The 20,941-nt window shown below is 43.3% G+C and overlaps 3 protein-coding genes across 6 annotated transcripts in view; 1 reads left to right on the top strand and 2 right to left on the bottom strand.

The window, feature by feature from the left end:
* LOC138212895 (fibronectin type III and SPRY domain-containing protein 2) overlaps window positions 1–1,522 on the bottom strand; it is an 8,182-nt gene extending 6,660 nt beyond the window's left edge. The window contains exons 1-2 of one of the 2 annotated variants that reach the window (XM_069173559.1): window positions 1,394–1,522; window positions 229–500 (exon numbers count right to left, since the gene is read on the bottom strand). In XM_069173559.1, the coding sequence (XP_069029660.1) occupies window positions 229–500; window positions 1,394–1,433 (312 nt within the window). In that variant the 5' untranslated portion in view covers window positions 1,434–1,522. Of the gene's footprint in view, window positions 1–228; window positions 501–691; window positions 787–1,393 lie in introns of those variants that run through there. The other variant, XM_069173560.1, reaches the window with a different exon arrangement.
* Window positions 1,486–19,129, top strand: LOC138212894 (WASP homolog-associated protein with actin, membranes and microtubules). Its single transcript, XM_069173558.1, has 11 exons — window positions 1,486–2,145; window positions 3,778–3,951; window positions 4,607–4,757; window positions 5,444–5,613; window positions 6,866–7,073; window positions 9,383–9,567; window positions 10,166–10,252; window positions 10,422–10,517; window positions 12,213–12,633; window positions 13,272–13,411; window positions 14,964–19,129. The coding sequence occupies exons 1-11, from the start codon at window positions 1,564–1,566 to the stop codon at window positions 15,105–15,107; spliced, it is 2,358 nt and encodes a 785-aa protein (XP_069029659.1). The 5' UTR covers window positions 1,486–1,563; the 3' UTR covers window positions 15,108–19,129.
* The window catches only part of homer2 (homer scaffold protein 2), a 33,326-nt gene continuing 31,265 nt past the window's right edge, over window positions 18,881–20,941 (bottom strand). For all 3 annotated transcript variants that reach the window (XM_069173563.1, XM_069173565.1, XM_069173562.1), the window contains exon 9: window positions 18,881–20,941. In XM_069173563.1, coding sequence (XP_069029664.1) covers window positions 20,753–20,941 — 189 coding nt within the window. In that variant the 3' untranslated portion in view covers window positions 18,881–20,752.

The following is a 20,941-nucleotide window of genomic DNA, read 5'->3' as shown; positions in this document are numbered from 1 at the left end:
TGAAAGACAAAGACATTGAGTGTTTCTTTTAGGATTGTTTTGGTATTTTTAGGGATGTTGGTTCTTTATTTTTGCTGCAATTTTTTTCCCACCAAAACTCTTGAAAAAGTGAATTTAATGCAATGACTACAAAAACTAAAGTGACTAAACAGAGGTCAAATTAAATGAGAAAATATAAAATGTTTCATTCACACATCAGGGGCTGAAGCTGTGTTGGTGTGTCCCCACCTCGGTGTCTCCTTTCTTAAACACATCATCATCTCCTCCATCTTCTGCTCCAGTTGAGGACAGAGAGCTGTCCTCAACTGGATCAAAACGAAGGGACTCGTTGGTGTCGACGGAGAACCTCTGGAAGGTGGAAACGTCTCGGGGCGTCCTCCCTCCTCTGTCTGAAACCACATTGTAGGTCTCCATGGTGGTCGACTCTCTGCTTAAATCCTGGTGCTCAGCTTCCTCTGCAATCACATCCAGCCAGCCATGCAGGTCCATGAGGACAGTGACTGTGGGAGGATAGACATTTAGTCATTTATGATTCAAGCTTCTTATACATATCAACCCAATACAAATCAACCCCGTCTGTTCCCGATGATATAAATCAATAACTATTTAAAATAATTTACAAAAGCTGCATAACAAGCACAGCAGCATGAGAACTCAGCTCTTCATACTTCATATAATCAAAGTAACTTGCCTGTGCAGAGCAATCAGTTGATTAAATAGTAGTGAATGAGCAGCGGATGATAACTTGACCTGGATAAGTCAGGAAGCCTGTCTGTTCTACACAACCATTTCAGACCAATAGTGGTGTCTGACAAGTCAACTCTGTAAAGAGCCCAACCCTCAACCAGAGGCTGTGACAAAAATAGATGGGACTCAGATGGCTCAGATGTCACAGGCATGTCAGACATCCATGCAGGATATTTATTATTTGTCGATGAAACACACAATTTGGACAAAATCAGAGTTTTGATAACACTGTAAAAAGACAGGGCACGCCTAATTCCAGTCTCAGAAGTATTGCATTCTTTGATATTAATAGGTGGGAATTCCCGAGCATGTGATTCAAAGGTAAAAGTTGAACGCAGTATCAGGGAGTCATATTGTGGTACCTTCAAGGCTCCTTGTAAAATTCCAAATGTAACATTTCAGACCCTTTTGATTAGAAATATATGAATCGTGACTTGCCTGTTTTCTCAGGAACTCATCAAACTAAAATAGAGGCTTTTGCTTTGTAGCGATGACTAATTTAAAGGGAAAAAAATTAAGCAGCATCGACGTGTTGTGTACTTGGAGGAAGAATACCGAGGAGAAAATGCGTAGTGGCAATAACAGAGGTGGTAGGACGCTTAATTTATTTGCCAGATGATGTTACAAAGTTACAACATGTACTTACAATTGTGTTTATTTGTTAATTTATCCCCGTGTGAAACCATTGCGGTTCAGTTTTTAAAGGTCCCGAATATTTATGAGGCACGTGAAGGCAGCTGACGTCACACAAATGGCGGACGTTGTAAACAGAGCCAACAGCTTCTCGGAGGCCAACGTGAAACATCTCTTTTTAAGATGAACAGCATCGAGTACGAGCGGTTAGACAGTCTGGAGGGCTGGGTGGCGGTCAAAAGTAACATATTCGAGGAAAATGAGACGTTCAAACTGGGCTTCATCGTGCAGTGGAGCGTCATCGAGTGTAAGTTCGCCGTCACCTGCCACAACCGGACGTTACAGCGGCAGAAACGCAAAGCCGAAGTTGCCGTCGACGACTCGCAGGTGAGTTGGGCCGGACTCTTCTCCGTCAGCGACCTCAAACACGTCCACCAGCAGTTCACCGGGGTGGGCGACGTCCTGGGAGCCTGCTTCCCGGAACTGTCGGAGTTCGAGGAGGGCAACATTTGGGACCTGCTCTTCCTGAGTCGGAGGAGGTCAGTGGGTCCCGAGGAAGACGACGAGAGGGATCTTGAAGCGCCGTGCAGGAAACTGGAGAAATATTTCAGCACAGCCATCGACATCTGTGGACGGAAGATTGTTCTCGATACTTTATTCACCCAAGACGAGCGGGACGTGGAGGAGTACTTCGAAAACCTACAGGAGTTCAAAAGGAAGACCATGCAGGACGAGGTGTCGAGGGCCAAGGGTCACCTGAGACAGGTGAGGGGGGGGGGGGGGCGACAAGCTGCAAGTACCCGCATCAGCTTGGCAATGAGCGAGGGTCATGGGTCTATGAAGTATACTCTTGGTTGATTAGTCACACCGAGAATGAAATCAATGCACTTCGTTCATAATTAGGTCTGCATGATATTAGATTTTTTTATATATCTGATATATCAATATCTTTCAACTCCTGCCGACACTGATACATACATATCATTTTCTTTTCTCTTTACCTACAGAGAACAACAATCTGTAGTCATCTGTAGTGGAATAAACAAATTACTCCTGTGAATACTGTGCTTTTTTTTTTTTTTACATTTACACATTCACAAGGCAAAATAAGAAAACAACTTCAGTTTATTATATTTCATTTTTTTTTATAGATTTATTCTCCCTGGGTGCTCTCCCTGAGACAATCATTTCAAATAGAAACTTCGCTGTTCATTTCAAACACTTCGAGCGTTCATAATTAAAACATCATTTTTATTGGCATGAAATGTTCATTTTGTTGTTAATATTCAATTTTAAAGCCATTATTAGTGAATTTTTTTTATTGAAAGTCTAAAATGTTCTCGCATCCCTATTTATACTGATGAAGGGAGGTTGTAATCGTTTCAACGAACCCTTGACCACTACAATCTTCATGAGGGGAGGATTTGTTGCGGGCTCACCCGTGTAAGCCTGGTGTTTACATGTAAGAGGAACAGGTGTGTGGTCTTGAACAGCACTTCCAAAACAAATCTCAGCAACGTTTGGCTCGTCTCTTATCTTCTTCTACACTTCTCATCTGTAGTCTGCAGGAGCAGCACCACACAGTGGTGGTGAGAGTCGAACAAGTAGACCCACCATGACGCAGCAAACCTTTGCTGCTTGTGCGTTACGGTGGAAGCTTTAGATGTTGCAACACTACCAGCGTGAATGTTTTGCTTTTCAGCCGGGGAATTTTGCCTCGGCTGTTTGAATTGAAGTGATCTGAGCACAGACTTGTGACTCGACCCTCCAGTTGTTTGTTTGACAAGTAAATAACATGTTGAGAAATACTTCACAGAATAATGACAACCGGAGAGAGAAAGCTAGAGATGTCTGAAAAAACAACAACTGTCAGAGAGCAGTTTGTGGTGTTGTACTGAATTTACATCACATCTTTTAAACATTGTTCAGAAACACAGCAGGGAGTCAACCTGGCCAATCTTAGTTGTGTCTGCCCCATGTCAATTTCGCTCACATTTTTTTTCTCAACCAACCTCTTCCTCAAATAACCACCTTTCAGATATTGATCAGGCTGACGTCAAAAGATTTGTGGTTTGAAAGTGTGACCGCTTGAAACTCTTTCGCATGAAAGTGTTTGTTGATATCCAAAGGAGACAAATTGGTTTGAACTCAGCAGTCAGTGTTACAGAAGTGACTCCAGGAATCCCTGAGGTATTGAACCACCAACCTCATTTTGAAGTGGCTTCACAAGCCTACTACCTGCAGCAGGAAGTCCTGTGGAAGGACTCAGATTCAGTTCCCTGTAAGAACTTCTGTGTATTTCCATCTGAGGTATGAACAGTCTTGCAGAGCAAAAACGAGGCTGTGCACTCAAGAGCGAGCCCATGTAACGGTGTTTATGTCTTCCATGTTTTACAGCTGCTGCAGAGCCACGGCAGTAATGACCGAATGGTTGCGCTGCTCAGCATCTACGAGGAAGAAGACGAGGCCTACCAGCACCTGGTCACTGTCGCCACCACATTCTTCCACTACCTGCTGCAACCTTTCAGGGACATGAGAGAGCTGGCCTGCCTTTACAAGATAGATATCCTGGTAAATACAGACATACAGTGTATTTAGGAGCTGTGTTTGGTTGGTGGAGTGGCTACTGGTAGCTTCAAAACAACAACTAACTTAAACATAAATCTAAAGGGCCAATTATTCACCTCGGTAAAGGGTTTACGGAGTCAAAAGATTCGCTGTCGCCATTGATGTATTTATCCCAACCATCAAGCAAATAAAAGAACAAAGCAATCATGTCTCTTGCTGCCTGCTGTTATAGATAGATAGATAGATAGATAGATAGATAGATAGATAGATACTTTATTCAAAGTCAGTGGTAATAGGATGCAGTCTGCAATTTGTTTTGATATCAAAATGTTAATAAACTCTCATCAGAAATGTAAGTTTTTAACCAAAGTGAAAAAACGGTGCGTAAACATTCATAATCACTAACTTGTAGCCTTCTTTGTTAGTAAAAATGCAGTATTTGTATGTACTGTATTTTCATTGGATGGTCAGTAATCATCACCTTCTGTTGGAGCGATCCCCCACAATTCAATTGTCAGTCTGTACAAATGGGAGCTCAAATGTTATTTTTTGACTAAACTAAATTTGACTAAACCTCAGCTGTGTGCTGGTCATCTGTGTGCATTAAATACCCGAGTTTAAATCTGTCCGCCGTGTTTCTCACCGTGGTGCTCTGCAGAAGTCTTTGGAGTTTGAGGAGTTGGGTCCCAAGAGAATCGCAGCTCTGGAGAAGGAGGCGGAAGACTGGAGAACGAAAGCGGAAGACGCAGTCGCCTCAATTCAGGACATCACCGTCAGCTACTTTGCACAAACTTCAAAGGCTCTGGCTGGTAAAAACTGCTGTGTTTATTTCTTTTATTTATGGAGGAATGTTTTTATGAATGACTTTAATGTGTCACTCAGGGGGAAAAGTGCAGCACTGCAGCTACACAAAAACATATTAATGATATTAAGTAGTATTTAAATATTCAAAACAAATGCAGATTGTTATTTTAAAAGGAGATAGAGTGTTAAGAATCACTTCAGATGAGTTCATAAACATGGACTCTAAGAATGCAAGAAAAACAAGTGAAGCCATACAGATTTTACTGCCTTTCTTTTCATTTAAATTAAATCAAAATTTAGCCATCTTTCTTTTTGGCATTTTTCCACCTTATCTGAGGAATCTCCACATTCAGAACCATTTCTTAAACAACCAAATGCACCAGTTGTCCTCCAAGGTCCACACACTGTTTGGCCGGCTAATGCGATGATGCCACACACACACACACACACACGCACACACACACACACACACACACACACACACTGCTGACTTTAAGTAACTAATTTACACTTGTTTCCTGGAGGTTTGTTGAAAGGAATTGTGGTGAATGGTCGAAGTTAGAAACACAAGGTTTAGAGCGTAACAGCAAACATCACTTAAACTTAACATTTTGTTTTTTGTCTTAATATAGACTGCATGTGCTTTTGTGTGATGCGGACAGACATAACAGATCCATGTATACATGTGCAGGTATGTTGAAACAGATGGAGGAGGATAAGTGTCACTTTGGACCTGCCGCCTGGGCGTCCGCGGCTCCCAGGCTGGAGAAACTCCGCTTCCTTATGGCCAAAGAGACCCTGCAGCACATGAGAGCTACAGAGATGTGCCTCAGCCGCAAGAAAGACAGCATCAGAGAGAGGGTGTGTATTTTTTTTCCCTCAGCATGAACAGCTTTTTCTGCAGTTCTGACATTATTCAGCGTTTCCCATAATGGCACATCGGTGTCTGACGCCGTTGTAAGGCTTTACTAATCATTCAGACCTTGATCTCGGTGCCAAGGCCAGCTCTGCTCCTGTAGTGGTTGTAAGTCTGCAGAGATGTGACACAGTGCTTGCCTGCTCTGGTGTATCGTTCACTTGGTATTCCAGTCTGATGTGAATCTCTGGCTGCTATAGTCCTTTGATCTATTTATGAAGCCTCTCTAAAAACACAGAGAATCCCCTTGATACAACCCCAAAAACCTGCATGTATGAATAAGTTAGCGTGTCTGTGTGTATATACGTACTCAGAACGTGTCAGCTACTGTTTATAAGTGTCTGTGAGTACATGGGCTTTATACTTCTAACGTCAGGATCGCAGTATTTTGGGGGGAATGAATGAATTGCTTGCTGTAGGGCGTCACACTGTGCATTTGAGGTCTTGGAAGAGAAAAGAAAACACTTTCAGCACCTTCACTTTCACGTTGCTGCATTATTCATCCGATTAGGCTTTTTAAAAATCAGGTTTGAAGGTGCTGGCACTATCTACCACTGTGAAATCAACACGGGCTTTTGCAAAGACAGCAGTGTGAAAATGTTTATAATGAGATCAGTGAGCTCTACCTGCGCAAACTCTTGTGCCGGTGGCATAACTCACTGACTGTGTAGAGTGCAGCGGCGTGCCTGCAGATGTCACAGTGTGACACCTTTGCATTTAGAGTGTGTGTGTGTGTGTGTATATATCACTTCAATCTCTGCTGCTCTTGTGTCATCTCCAGCGAGTGTGTGTATTCATTTTTGACATAAGTCAGAGCCTTTAAGGACATCAGTTTGCTTTGAATGTGTCAGCTCATTAACTGCAGCTACAGGTTTCAGCTCATTTCATCACAGTGTGAAAGCTCTCCGAGATTAAAACGGGTTATCCATTCCAATTCTATATTTTTACATCAGATTTTGTTTTTCCTCTTTGTAAAGCTGCAGAAAGCAAAGCCTATTTTTATCATCATGTTCAAGGACCCTCGTGCATCCAGAATTTGAGTTAGCTGTCAAAAAGCATTGTATTCAAAAGCAGTTGTGTCAAAGCGTATCTACAGTATATACATAAAAGATTTTTTTTTTCTTCTTCTTTTTTTCCCCCACAAAGCCACCAGTAGGATCCTTTAAAAGGGGCTGACTATACATTTTCCTCCTGCAGTTAAGAAGCCTGTCGGGCAGAGCGCAGGGCCAGAGAGCTGCTCCCAGGTCTGCGTTCGAGGATGACCAGCAGCAGGACACGGTCGACCAGCTGGAACTGCAGTTCTATGAAATTCAACTAGAACTGTATGACGCCAAGTTCGAGGTTCTGAAGAATGAGGAGCAGCTGCTGGTGGCTCAGATTGACACTCTGCGGCGGCAGATTAAAGGTATATTCACAGTACATTGAGGTGCTGAACAATGATCTCAGTCCACTGAAAAACTTGAGCAGGATTCACTTAAAGCTCTTTGAATCACTCCGGAACTTAAAGTGCTTATTGAATAATAACAATATCGAACAGAAGATTAAAGTACAAAATATTTGAGAAATAAGACTGTGAATGGAATTCACTTAAATTCCTGTCTTTATCTGAGCACTGTATTTTCATTTATGCAGTGATACATTGACTGAAAATGAAAACATCTCAAACAGTATAAAGTTTTGTGATAAATAATAGCTTTCCTAAAAAGTGCAGTTATGCACAAAAGTAATACGCAATGCCTTCATATTAAAAACATGAAAAAAAAAATGAAAAAAAGTACAACTATAGCTAAAAACCCATTAAAATAAAAAGACACTTAAATCAAGCTGCAGACGTATTCTTATCAAACGAGTTTAAACTGGCGATGCCCATCAATAATCTAAACTGAACTGTGTGTAAATATGAAATACGAAGGCCTATTTTTGTACTAAAAAAAAAAGTCAGGCTTATTTAATCCTAAAGCAGTTTAAAAATTCAGAGCTAACTGCTGATGTGACGACGATATTCAAAATAAAAGCACTGCAGCAGAATTCCTGTAGATTCCAAAATAAAAGTCACGACCCCCCCCCCCCCCCCCCCGCCCCAGTTGAGAACTACTGATTTACAGTTCGTTGTTTAGATCCTACTTAATCTAAAACCACGAGTATCACGACTCGGTTCAGATTTGACTTAGTTGAGAATGTGAGAAGAACAATTACAGCAAATTACAGCAATCTGGCTTCAAGGGTTTCAAACTTCTTCAATGGGCTCCATGAGCTGTGTGTCTCAGCCACTGATTTTGCTCCAACTGCTGACCGTGTTAACAGGAGGGTCAAACTACAAATAATTGCCTATTCAGGTGATACAGTATCTTTGCCTCACATCTCCGGTCCGCACACCAACCCTCCAACCTCCGGGGGAGCCACGTCTCACGGTTTAGAAACTGCTGCTATAGAAGGATTTTCCCCTCTCAAGTTGGCGAATTGCCCATTTAAAATGCTTGCAATTTTGATGTCGACTCAGCAAAATGGCAGATTTCTTAACCTATTTGTTTGTGGTAGTTTTTAATGAGACCGTGTTACTTTGAAAGGTGTCTCTGATATTTGGACCTCCTTACTGAAATGTACTCATTCATCAACACCCTTCTGTCACCGTGTTAAATATGATTTAAAAATCCATGTTACCCAGTATTTCCCCGGCTTTTACCGCGGTGTGTTGGACTGCGTTACGACGTAGCGGGGCCTCTGTTTTTATGGTCACTCAGTATGTTGCGCGAGGGCTTTACTTTGGGGAAATACTGTATTTTGTTCATGTAAATATTTCCCTAATTGCTCCTCCTGGGACATGGGATGTTTGCTTCCAAGGAGTGTGTATGTACACGCTGTCTTGTCTACTGCTCTGTGTGTATCCTCACCGTTATGAATTTCAAGTCTATTTTCCCAACTAAAAAGCAAGAATGTCCTCTACTCTGTGCTATTCAGTAAAGAAAGTGGGAGGACAAAGAGAAATATGAGATGCTGCAAATTAAAGGAGGCCTCTGAGTTTATGGAGCCTATAATGGAAACAAAGTGCTCGGTGGGGAAGGAGACGCAGGATGTCTCTAATGCCCTTGTTTGAATAGATGAATTATTTGATTAGAAACCGACTTCTGGTTGTTGCCGAGGCTCTTTCTTACGCACCACTGGTGCATCATAAAATGCAGACCACCTTGTTTCTTCTATTGATATAAACAAATTGTTATGCACAACTTTTTTTTTTTTGGATGACAAGCCACGTATTTACACATATTACTCCAAAAACTCCAGATTATATACCGTTGGTCAGGCAGGACATTTTACCATCGATACGTACTTTATACCGCGACAAAAAAATAGTCTCTCCAACCTGCGTCTTCGTCACGCAGAAGCCATTAGAAACCCGGGTAAGTGGACCAGGACTATTTTTTTTTTTTTTTTTTTTTTTTTTTTTTATTGCAGTCAATTTTAATGAGGTTTCTGTTAACCCGATAAAGAAAACTAGGTTTCCTGTTAGCGCGCGGTTTCAGATCTATGTTTACCACGAAAGCGGGGAATAATCCGATTTCTGAAGCTCACGAAAGCCGCACGACAGCTGCGGTTGACCTCGGGGTGAGACCCGGGTCACGCCGTCGCGCTCTGCTGTGTGCCGACCGCGATAGAGCCGAAGGGATGAACAGGTGAGGAGGGTGTCGGGCTGAGCGCGCTGCGTTTGTGTTTCAGAGCTGAAGGAGGAGGTGGTGTACTATGACGTGTGCGAGGACCCGGAGGAGCTGCAGAGCATGATCCACACGGGTACTCAACAAGCCAACTCTCCAGCTGTCGGTCACCTCAGAAAACGCCTGCAGACCTTGGAGGCCAAGAGAGGCAACATCTGCGCCCGGCGAGCTTATCTGCGCAACAAGAAGGTGTGAGCGCGTGCCGCTGCCTGCGATGTATTTCACACTCTCTGCCCCGTTAAAAACGATTCACTTTTGTGGTATGTTGGTTCTTTTCCGGGGCGATTGTATTGATCCGTGAAGCGTGATTGCAAAAGTTAATGAAAGAAGATGGTGCCATTGTCTTCACTCTCCCTTCATGTCCCCTATTGCTGAGTTTCTAAAAAAAAATAAAAAAAAATAAAAAATGATTTCACTAGATTGTTTTATTTTTAGCTGACAGAGGCATTTAAGCAGTTGGCATTTCGTTCTACTCCTGGCTGCATGCTTATTTGTCTGATTAAAAAAATGGTTTTATTGCTCGAAGCAAAGTGGGAAGAATACCCCCAGTTAGAGGCTCACCTACAGTAATCCACAGGGAGCAGGAGCCCGTGAATATTTAACAATACATCTGTAAACATTTGTGAAACGAAGAAAATGCTCTCCTACTTAACTTTGATGAACTTTGAAGAACATATTTCTGATATCGTGTTTGCATGTCAAACTGCTGGTGTGCTTTTAAAAATGTTGTTTTTGTTGTTTTTGTTTTTTTAAGGATACAATCAGTAACTTTTGCGTGTGTCTTTAGGATCAGTGCATGGATGCCAATGAGCAGAAGCAGCTGGCAGCCAAGCAGAGCTCCATAGTCTTCAACCAGCATCATCAGGTCCAGCTGGTACGTCACCACGGCAACAAGCCAGCCCACAGAGATGCAAAGTGAAACTTGGGTGTACTCTCTCTCTCTCTCATTCTCTCTCTCTCTCTCTCTCTCTCTCTCTCTCTCTCTCTCTCTCTCTCTCTCTCTCTCACTAATAGCTCTCACTGTCTCCCTCTGTTGTCTGCAGAAACGAGAGAAGAGGAAAGAGGAGGAGCAGAGGAGGAAACTGTGGGTGGACGAGGAGCGAGAGAAGACTCTGAGCAGATTACGATCCTTCAGAGAGGTCAGGCTCTCTCATTGGCTCGTCTCAGCTTACCTCTTCGGTTAATAAAACCCCAGAGGCTCCTGCTTCATCCCCTCTTGATTTAATAGGTCATCTCAAAATTAAAACTCGGGTTATTAACCACTCAACCCTGACATCAGAGAAACTTCGGCCGACCATGTGCTCCGGATGTGGACAGGCATTGTCGTGACCTGGCTCACACCGGAGCTTTAAATGGTGCAGGGAGGACTTGAGCTTTGCCAGAACCTTTAACTGATGCGGCGGTTCGGCGTACGAGCTGTTTGTTGCCGAGATTCTCGGAAATCCAAGCTGATCTGTCACCGGCTGACATTAAACACTCGGCATTCGTAGCAAGGATGCTGATGCTGTTACAGACCCGTGACAGAGATGTGCCGGTGTTGCCCCGCAGGATCAACTGCGACCAACCCACCCAACGACTTTTTATCATCACTGCAAAAAGGGCAATATTTCGATCTGGTCCTGCATAGGACTAACGACGTTCTCACCAGCTGCACCTCGATATTGTGTTCATTGCTAATCAGTATGCGAACACTGAACTACGAGGGTGATCTTGGGAGACATTACAACTGCTTAACATGAGCACGTATTCAGCCGAAAAACCCCAGTGTGCCGCGGTGCAGCCTGAGAGAGCTTGCGAGCACAGCTGTAGACTCGGAGGATATGACTGAGAAGTTGGTTATGAATGATTCACGACTTAAATGATTGTTTGAAAAAAAAAAAAAAGAGACGTTCAAGTTGGCATCTTATTTTACGGCTCAGAAAGAGACTCTTGCATCTGTAGCGACTGGGTGATAAAGATCGTGACTTCTTCATATATCTTTTTTTTTTTTTTTTTTTTTGTGAATGAATATGTGTCCAGCCTGCTGAGTGTTGTTTTCTTTGCGGGGAGAAAATGATTAAATTGTTAATATAAAGGTGTCTAATCCCTCGAAATGTCAAGACACTCAAATTCAATTCAGCCGCAGAAAGAAAGTGACGTTGCGCCTTGCTTTGCTTTAGTGACTCGCTGGCTTCAAAATCACTTTGTTCACCGCTCCCTTCATAAAGGACACTTCAGTACTGTGCCCATGTTTCGTCAGTAGCGAGCAGCACATTTGGACGCCGACTTATCAACAACATCGTGTTTCCTGACACCGCGTTCGGTCACACAACCGTATTTTTGGCCGTGAACGCTAAACAGGGAAGGTCTTCGGACACAGCTTGACCCTTTACACATTTCACTGCCTTTGTCTGGACGACACCGCAGACGTTTCCTAGCAACCACTATCACATAACACTGAGCCATGCACCTTTACTATCGGAGACACCTTGTGAGTTTTAAGGCTGCGACCCGATTTCAGAAACCGGTGATTTGAAACGAGCTGCTAAGAACTTCGAAACGGATTTCTATGAAAACGTACTGATGCAGAACAGAAGAACCACTGAGTGGACGGCCGATCGAATCTCTGATCTGTTTCTGTTTTCTTTTGAAGTCTTATAAGACCGTCCCACCGCAGCAGATTGGGAGGGTTTACCGATGTGTTTTGCGTGCTTTCTGTCACTTTAATCTCGCGTCGCTGAGATTTAGAAGAAAAGAACCGTAGTCGGTGGCGTCGTCTCTCTCAGAACATTTTAGAAGATAACGTCCTGACTTCTAACACCTTTATCTCTCTTCCTTCTACCTTCTTTTTCAAGAAGCGACATGGCCAGTACATCCTGAAGACCCCTCAATCCAGGATGTTTTCCTCAGAAGTCCCGTGTCCCTCACAGCCCCTGTCCATCATCAGCCTCGGCCCCTCCCCCTCCGCCGAAGAACCTCCCTCCTCCGTCCGTCCTGCGACGCGACGTAATAAGACACCCAAGAAGCAGCAGCCTAAAGACATCCCCGTCCAAATCTACTCTGCACCGCCACCTCCGGCAACAACCTGCCCGACTGCACCTCCTCCTCCGCCCCCTCCACCACCACCGCCGCCTCCTCCTCCTCCTCCACCACTGCCTCCTTCCATACCGCCTCCACCTGTCAAAGCCTCGCCTTCCTCTGAGGACACACCGATGCCTCTCAGTGAAAAAGAGGACCCTCCTTTTCCTGCCAAGAACATGCTCAAACAAAATATCGGTGAGACCAAAATAAGTAAAGTATAATTCAGTTCATTATGTGCCGATGAATAAGAAAAATGCAATACAAATGGAGCAGGACACATTTATTTGTTCGACTGCAGGGAAGGTTGTGTTTGTTTGTTCCAGAGAGTAGTGTAGAGTGTGTGTGTGTGTGTGTGTGTGTGTGTGTGTGTGTGTGTGTGTGTGTGTGTGTGTGTGTGTGAGAGAGAGTGTATGTGTGTGTGTGTGTGTGTGTGTGTTTTTGTTTGTGTGTGTGTGTTTTTTGTTTGTTTGTGTGTGTGTGTGTGTGTGTGTGTGTGTGTGTGTGTGTGTGTGTGTCTGCCCGCCTGCCTGCCTGCCTGCACATCATGTTCTGTCCTAAATTCCCAACTTCTCCCAGGAGGCCAGAGGAGGCCTTTTACCTCAGCTGTGGTCCTGCTGATGTACTCTCGGCTCCAGGGAGACACTAATGTTTTGTACAACAGTAAGAAGTTGGGAAAGCTCTGTGCACTCTGCTTTGTAGTGAATTTGTCTGGACCCTCCATCAGAAGTGAAACTAAAACCACAAAATTACAGAGGACTTTCTTTCCTTCCAGTGCAGCTTCTTCTTCCATTATTGTTGAGTGTTTTTTTTCTTGTACTGATGTGTTACTGTAGGAACGATGGACGAAGTGTTGGCCTCGTTGCAGCGTGGACAGATTAAGCTTCGAAAGGTCCCCGCTGCGAAGACAGCGGTCCCCGCTCAGGACGTCAGGAGCTCTCTGATGTCTGCCATCCGACAGGGAGTCACCCTGAAGGTGAGACATTCATACAGCGACGGATGTTAACTTGTTGCAGGTATGTCGTGTCAGTAAATATGACGGAAAACCAAACCAATTTAAAAAAATATTATGCCCATTACACAGTTTGTCCACCTGAGAGCACTGGTTACGTTGATATTTCAACAGTAAATGTCCTGCTCAGTGTCTCAAATATTAATATGTGTTGGTCCAACATAAGGTATCCATCTGCAGCTGAAAATAGTCGAGAACATAGTCGCCAGTTCCTCCTGTTTTATTCATCTTTACGACGGACTACAGTGACGAGGTGTTTTTAACATATGAAGCTATGAGCAGCCTCGTTGAGGAGAAGAGTTTGATTTTTATTATTCCTGGTTTATGCGAGTGCGGGAATCAAGTGTGACGTCTCGTGATGACAAGTGATGGTTTTATTGGTAATTGAGAAAAACTGAAGCCAAATTGAATCTTAAAGACAAATGAAGCAGATGTTTTCAGCAATTTAGGAAAAGTTTCCTCCCATCTGAAAACAACCAGCGTAAAACAGCTTAATTTTACATTTACTTCACATTATAGTCGTCTAAATTAGAGCCCAACCTCAAATCAGCTGGTCAGTTTCATCAGCCCAGATCAACTTATCACAGATATATCGGTATCTGCTAATATGTTGGCTGATATGTTTGGATATGACAGCATTTCTTCAGAGAACATAATGCAGAACCAGATGCTTAAGTTACATTAGAAGTTGTTCGATTTGTGTTTTTTTTAAGTCATAGTTATTTATAATTATCAAATTCCCGGCGATGTTTACGGTTTCACTGCACTGATGTCAGTTTAGACAATACTGTTGAAATCTGTGGTATTTAGGGACAAGGAGCGAGCCGCCATTAAAAGTCATAAACATTTATGATCTTTGTCGCATTTTCCTGCAATAATTTGAATGGTGTATCAGGGCCACATTAAAGAAAACAAAATAAAAGGAGGATGTTTTTATTTTGAACCTTAATAAATCAAATTTTAATGTTGAGAATAAAGTTGAAATACCATTTTGGGGGACAAGGTCACTGTTATAGGCCTGGCAAGTTCAACTTTATTCTGCAAATGCAAAATGAAAAAAAAATGAAAAACCGCCCTTGCCTCAGTTATTTCCCCTAAATGTGGTCCTCGTACCGCACGTCCCAAAAAAAACCCGCTTAAAGCTTCACATTTGATCACATTTGATCAAAGTTTGTGGCGATACTGTGCACGATGGCACGTAGATGAAACTGCACTAAAAAAAAAAAAAAGTCCCATATAGAGAGCAGCAGACACAGATCTATGTAAATAATAACATTAGGAGTGACTGTAATCCATTTAGTTGTTCTAGTTGCGGTGGTACATTCTGGCCTAGATAGAACGGAGCCCGTGTTAATGTTGTTAGTTACAACCGGTGCCTTTTTTTTTTTCTTCTCTTTTCCAAGTCAAAATGTCTGCTGCTTTTTTTTTTTTTTTTTTTTTTTTTTGAATACAAATCCAACAGCGGGAGATGATCTGGAACCTGAACTGTATGAAACTGGCTCCTGTGCTTCTGTAGGTGGTTCCTGCACGAGCGGAAGCCGCGAGCAGCAGCGACAGCGAGCTGGAGCGCAGCATCAAAGCTGCCATGTTGAGGATGAAGAAGGTGGCGGCCGACTCGGACGAAGAGGACGAGACGCAGAGTACAGACTGGGACAGCTGAGGACACACGCGCGCGCACGCACGCACACACACACACACACACTATCTTACAGTACCCCCCCCGCTCTTGTCTTCTTCGCGGCTACAGCTTATTGCTTCTGCCAAATTTTCCGCGACGAGCTGCGTCTTTGACGAGGACGGGATTACGCCTACTCTTGCTTAAACATCGCAGTTTGTTGAAGTAGTTCCACGGTAATCCTAACGGTGTTTTTTCAAAGGAGCCCCGAGATGTTGCAATACATCCAAAACTGCCTCAGTCCAACTAACAGAATCAGGATCTGGTCTCCTCTCGGGCAGTTTCTGGTTTGCAGAAATCCCAAACTGAGTGAATGAGGCCCTCGCGTCGCTGCGAAGCGAAGCGAAGCGGCACCGCTGCGGCGCGGTAAATGATTGAATTTCTCCCAACTGCGTCTGAAGGCCTTTTGCGAGCCCGCCGCGCGGCAGGGGAAGCCCTGTGCTGCGGGCACAGACGACTACGCTGCACGCGTTCTCGTTTAGCTCGCGCTGTGACGTCTTAACTCGTTAGTTTGAATGTAATTAAATCTGATCAAACCCTTTTATTTCACTACTCCCCCCCCCCCCCCCCCCCCCCCCCACAAGCACTACAGCTACAGCTTTTTACATGTTATTACTAAACCAAGAGAGGGCTACGTGGAAGTGCAGCAGTGTTAATTATGTACAGCCTACACGTCGAAAGTCTTTGTTATTGTTTGTATTAAGAGGCTGTTCGCTTCTTGTTTTTCCTTTCGTGTCACAAATGTGTGAATGTATTCGTCTCCGTTTGGGTGCAAATTTATAATTGGTCTGGTTTTTTGTGTGTTTTTCTTTTCTTCCTCTATCATGCCATAAGAAATGAAGTGACAAATTAAGAATGTTAGATTCAGGGGTTTTTTTTTTGGTTTTTTTTTAGCAAATAAATACTTCCTTGTAATTATGCCATTAATTATCCAGGCCTGTCTCCAATCGTCGTTGAATCTGGAGAAGTTTGGTGACGGGTTGTTGTTGTTGTTGTTGTTGTTGTTTAGGGCAAACCTTATACTTATGACCTTTGAACCCGTGAGACAGAGCACTGAACTGACCTGAACCTCTCAAATACACACGACTGTAATGTATAATTCAAAAGATACAACAACTGTGGTGGCCGACAGCATTAAACGGTTTGCAAGAATGACTTCCTATCCGCCGTGTTACGGACGAGCTCGACGGCTCAAACGCGCGTGCACTGCTGCGCTTTAATAAACGAAGGCGCGTCGGTTCGTCAACATGAAAAGGTTTAAGATATCTTTTTAATTTGAATTTCGTCCGAGTGAGATCTTTTTGCCGTTTGGACCGCTCGCCGTGTTCCCGTAATGAAACCTCTGTTCTTTTAAAAACAGTCGCATCATCTTCGCAGGCGTCTCATCAAATCTGCGCCGGTTGAACCCCGGTGAGTTTGCTTTCCAGCCCACGACGATGCGTCACGTTGTAATATCCGCGCTGGCAGACCGTCGCTCTCTCGCATCTCTCTCCTGCAGCGGCTTCCCAGACGTCCCCCGTCCTGCTTGCGGGGCGGCCCGCCGTCGGTCCGGCGGGCGACGGGCGGGTGATTCAGGTTGGAAGACGGGTCACGCACCTCGGGGAGGACCTGTCCGTCCGGCGTCGGCATGAAATACCACAGCCTGTTACTATGGCAACAAGAAGTCGCAGTGGTAGTGGCCTGCAGTCCCCTCTCTCTCTCTCTCTCTCTCTCTCTCTCTCTCTCTCTCAAAATGATGTTTCACCAGCTCGCCCACTCATCAGACACACAATGAGGCTCGCTGAGAGTCGGAGACGGCGATGAGCAGCAGAGAATGGACAGAGAGAGAAATGCTGCTTTTTTTTTTGTTGTTGCTGTGATTGTATCGATTGGAGTTTGAGTGACAATCGATACGAGACGAGTAAGGATTAATTTAACTATCGTTTCACCCGTTTAACTTAACTTTATTTATTCATAATTAATTATATAAATGTCCAAAAAGTGACATGATCCAGAGCCAAAACTTCAAACAAGACATCCTATCAGTGCAGCCAAAAAACAAAACACAAAAAAAAAATGATTTCTTGGATGAGAATAAAAGCGCGCAGTCACGCCAACAGCTCTGTTGAAATGCAGCCTCACGAAGGCGTCCCTCGAGCTAAAGGTTATAAAAAGTCAGCCGTGCTAACATGCAGTTGAACTATTTGAGGTGTTGGCTTGCTTACATTTGCTAATTGGCGCTAAACACAAAGTACAGCTGAAGCTAAAATGATCGGTATCAGTTATGCAGATATTTGGTTGATGAAACAAGGTGTTGGATAAATTCTGACCTGCTGGTGGCGCCAGATGAAAAGTCAGAGGGGGACAAAAGTGAGGAGGATTCATCCCAGAGGGACCAAGAACATCTGAACAAAATTTAAGGGCAATCCATTCGACAGGTGGAGAGATATTTTACTTTACTGGCTGACAGTACCATCCCTAAAGTTAGTTTAACGTTATTGTTTTGTTTTGCAGTAAAGAAAAAAGAAAAGAAAAGAAAAGAAAAAGATATTCAGAGGGGGCTGCAAGTAATGATTCTTAATGTCGTCAATTAATCTACATTGTTTGGTCCAGAAAATGTTTCTCGGTGCCCAAAGTGTCGTTTTCAAATCCAAAAGATGTAGAGAATCCAATCGGAGGTCATTGTCAGCATTCAGATTACAAGTATGAAATAGAGAGAAGATCCTCAGATTAAGGAAACTGTAACCAGAACTTGATCTAAAAAAATTGAACTATTTTGAAAACCAGTCATTTGAATAATTTTGTCAAGTTCCAGCAAAAAAAAAAAAAGTCATTTGAAAATATTAGACTTTTTGGCATGATAGCCATATTTTTTTTTATAGACTGGCCAACTGATTAATCAAACAATAATAAACATTCATGTGTAGTGTAAAATGGCTGCAGTCCTGCAGCAGTTCATTTCCAATCAATTTACTCAATTGGTCAGTTAACTAATCAGTTCAGCAATGCTGCACATTGATTCATTTCCACCCTCGACGTACCTCAGTCAACCTGTTGACACCAGTTTCCAAGAGACCCATTGTTTGGTGAAAAAAAGATCACTTAAATTAGCTGTTGGAAGGTAATCCTGCTTTTAAACATCTCATAGTCCATCATTCACACAGTTATTTACAAAAGAAAGGAGCGAGTGGGATTAAGTTGCCAAGGCAACATGTCCTCTGATCCAGTACTGCAGTTATTTCTTCAGTGCCGTGAGGATGTTGGAGTTTAAGGCGTGTTTTTTTTTTTTTTTTTTTTTGCTTTTTCTTCCCCCAATCAGTCCTCAAACAAGCTCGTATGTTTGTCTGCTTCGTTTGTTCTGATCTCGGGAAATGGATACACGTCTCCGACTGTGATTAAATCCCACCTCATTTGCTTTGCCTCACGTGTGTCTCTTGTTAGGATTACAGCTATATTTAGTGCCATGTAAATCGACATCAGAGGAAAAAGACGTGCGGTGGCGGAGCTTCTGTACTCGGGCCTCGACGGGACTCGGCTTTGGCGCTCGCAGGTTCATTCCACCTCCTTCTCTCGGCTTCTCATCCAGGAAAAACGCCTCGAGACTTTCACGACGTCAGGCAGCATATTTGTAAGCTTTAACCACGTCTCGGTTTTCTGCACGGAATACACAATAGTGAGGTGGAGGTTAAAGAAAACCTCCGGTCTCCTCTGTGGAGCTCATGCCCACTACTTGAATAGAAAAGAAAAAAAAAAAAAAAAAAAAAGACACTAACTCAGCATTGTAATTAAACTAAATTTTTTTTTTTACCAATTGTCAGTTCTATTGTACAATATTGAACAGGAGTCACAGAAGTGCACAAGAGGCATTGGTTCAAAAGGAAGGATCATACGTCGCGTTGTCCGGATTCAGGTGAGTTCGGACAAAACGAGAGAGAACGGTAAGCAAAAAAAAAAAAAATTCCCTTCATGAGATATCGCAATCTTGTGACAAGATCCAAACAGTGATGGAAAGAAAAAAAAAAAAGAAAGTAGACTTATAACGTCATAGTATTACAGAGTAAATATGCCACTACAACACGTGCCTTTGATTTCAAATGCAGCTGCGACACCATCCTGAAAGCAAATCTTCGATTATTAACCCTCCGGATCCTGACGGTTTTGGTATTTTGAATATATTATCGTACATCTGTGGAGACGTTAGGTTATGGTTGATTTGATTGGTATGCTCTAGAAACACTATTTGCAGAGAGGCACCAACAACAACAACAAAAAAAAAATAAATACATGTGTAAAAACGAAAAGACCGAGAATCTGACGGGGTTTCAGTGAAAAGGCCCATGCTATCTAAATGTTTTCGGAAAAGTACACTTTCACATTAAGTCACCCATCGAGCAGCACCAAGTCCCCTCACCCAAAAATAACCACCACCATAACAAAAACCGGTGTGTAGGAAGCACATCAACCAGCCTCGGAGACGGGACGCTTTTGTTCTACGGATGAACGACGATACTATTGCACACGCAAAGTCCTTTAACACCACACTACACTCGTGGCAACACGGGGTTCCTTTTATTCATATTTTGGATGTTTTTGAAGGAAAGCTCCCGAGACGACAAAGAGTTTCCCATCTTTATGTAAATATAGTCAAAAGGACTTTATTGAAAACACCCACGGGGGAGATGGAAGAATTCCAGCTGCAGTTCCCTTCTAAGACTTGTTTTTATGCAAACACCTGCTTCGTCCTTTGAATTCCTCACCAGATTTAACGTCGGCAGGATGGACACGGCCGCAGGAGGTTTCTTTTCACCGAGTTTTAGGGCGAGGACGTTTATTTATAGTCACAAAAAAAAATAAATAAATAAAATAAATCAAGTTGTTATTATGGTGATGGTCATCGCTTTGCCGGTTCTCCTTGCCAGGTAGGTTTAGACTCACCTGGAGGCACTTTGTGTCACGGCCATTTGTCATATATATATATATTCATATGTATTTATATATATATTCATATATATATATATGTGCATATAATCTAATGAGGACAAACTGTCTTCCAACACACCTGAGATAGACGAGAGGCAACAGCGAGGACAGTTTATAGAACGATTTCATCTCGAATTCTCTGAGGGGGCCACAAGGATTAACACCAATTATTACTCGAGGGATGCTGAGCAGCATTGTCTTTGCGTGTTGTTCATTTTAGCCCTTTTAAGTCCCCTCTTCTACTCTAAGATCAGACTGCCTGTGTAGAAGTGCTGCAGCCTTCAGAAAAAAAGACCAATGGACAGAATCTAAGAACCCACCACCAGCTTTTTAAAGCCCCCCCCCCACAGAAACGGATAAGTAAGCTCAAAGTGTGACTTGATTGAGTTTTCGCGATGCCAGCACACAAAATGGAGCCATTTGGTTGGAGCCCGCTGGCCTTCCCTCCGTTTACTCTGCCAGTCTCCCTCTCCCTATCCAAAACATCTTTTTTTTTTTTTTTTTTTTTTTTTTTTTTTTTACAAGGTAATGTTTATTAGAAGCCAAAGCTGATAGTTTGAACGGACGTCACCTTGGGGGGAGTGGGTGCCACATAGTTCCTGCCCTGGGGACGTACTGTAGCGAACCCTTCGTACCTGACCCCTGACCCTTTCAGCTCGGTCCTACTTTTCTCAGTTATCAACACCGAGTTTGGAGAGGCCCTGCCTGAACTCATGCAGCTCGTCTATCTTTCCATCCAGAATATCCATAAACTTCTTCAGCTCGCCCTTCATGTGTCCTTGCTTTTGTCGGCTGTCGGCTATGTCCATCTGCAGACTCTCTATCCTCCCCTCCAGTTCTTTGTTGTTCGTCTCTGCAGC

This window comes from Embiotoca jacksoni, unplaced genomic scaffold (assembly GCF_022577435.1).
Source record: "Embiotoca jacksoni isolate LCO1_2020_lvr unplaced genomic scaffold, fEmbJac1.0.p SCAF_6, whole genome shotgun sequence".
NCBI lineage: Eukaryota > Metazoa > Chordata > Actinopteri > Embiotocidae > Embiotoca > Embiotoca jacksoni.
This window is presented reverse-complemented; position numbering and strand designations above follow the sequence as displayed.

What these genes read in the sequence shown, in the direction of transcription:
- LOC138212894 (XM_069173558.1), top strand. Translation starts at nt 1,564, where the DNA reads ATGAACAGCATCGAGTACGAGCGGTTAGACAGTCTGGAGGGCTGGGTG. An exon ending in CCAAGGGTCACCTGAGACAG is followed by an intron (nt 2,146 to 3,777) that starts GTGAGGGGGGGG and finishes CATGTTTTACAG; the next exon opens with CTGCTGCAGAGCCACGGCAG. An exon ending in GACAGGGAGTCACCCTGAAG is followed by an intron (nt 13,412 to 14,963) that starts GTGAGACATTCA and finishes GTGCTTCTGTAG; the next exon opens with GTGGTTCCTGCACGAGCGGA.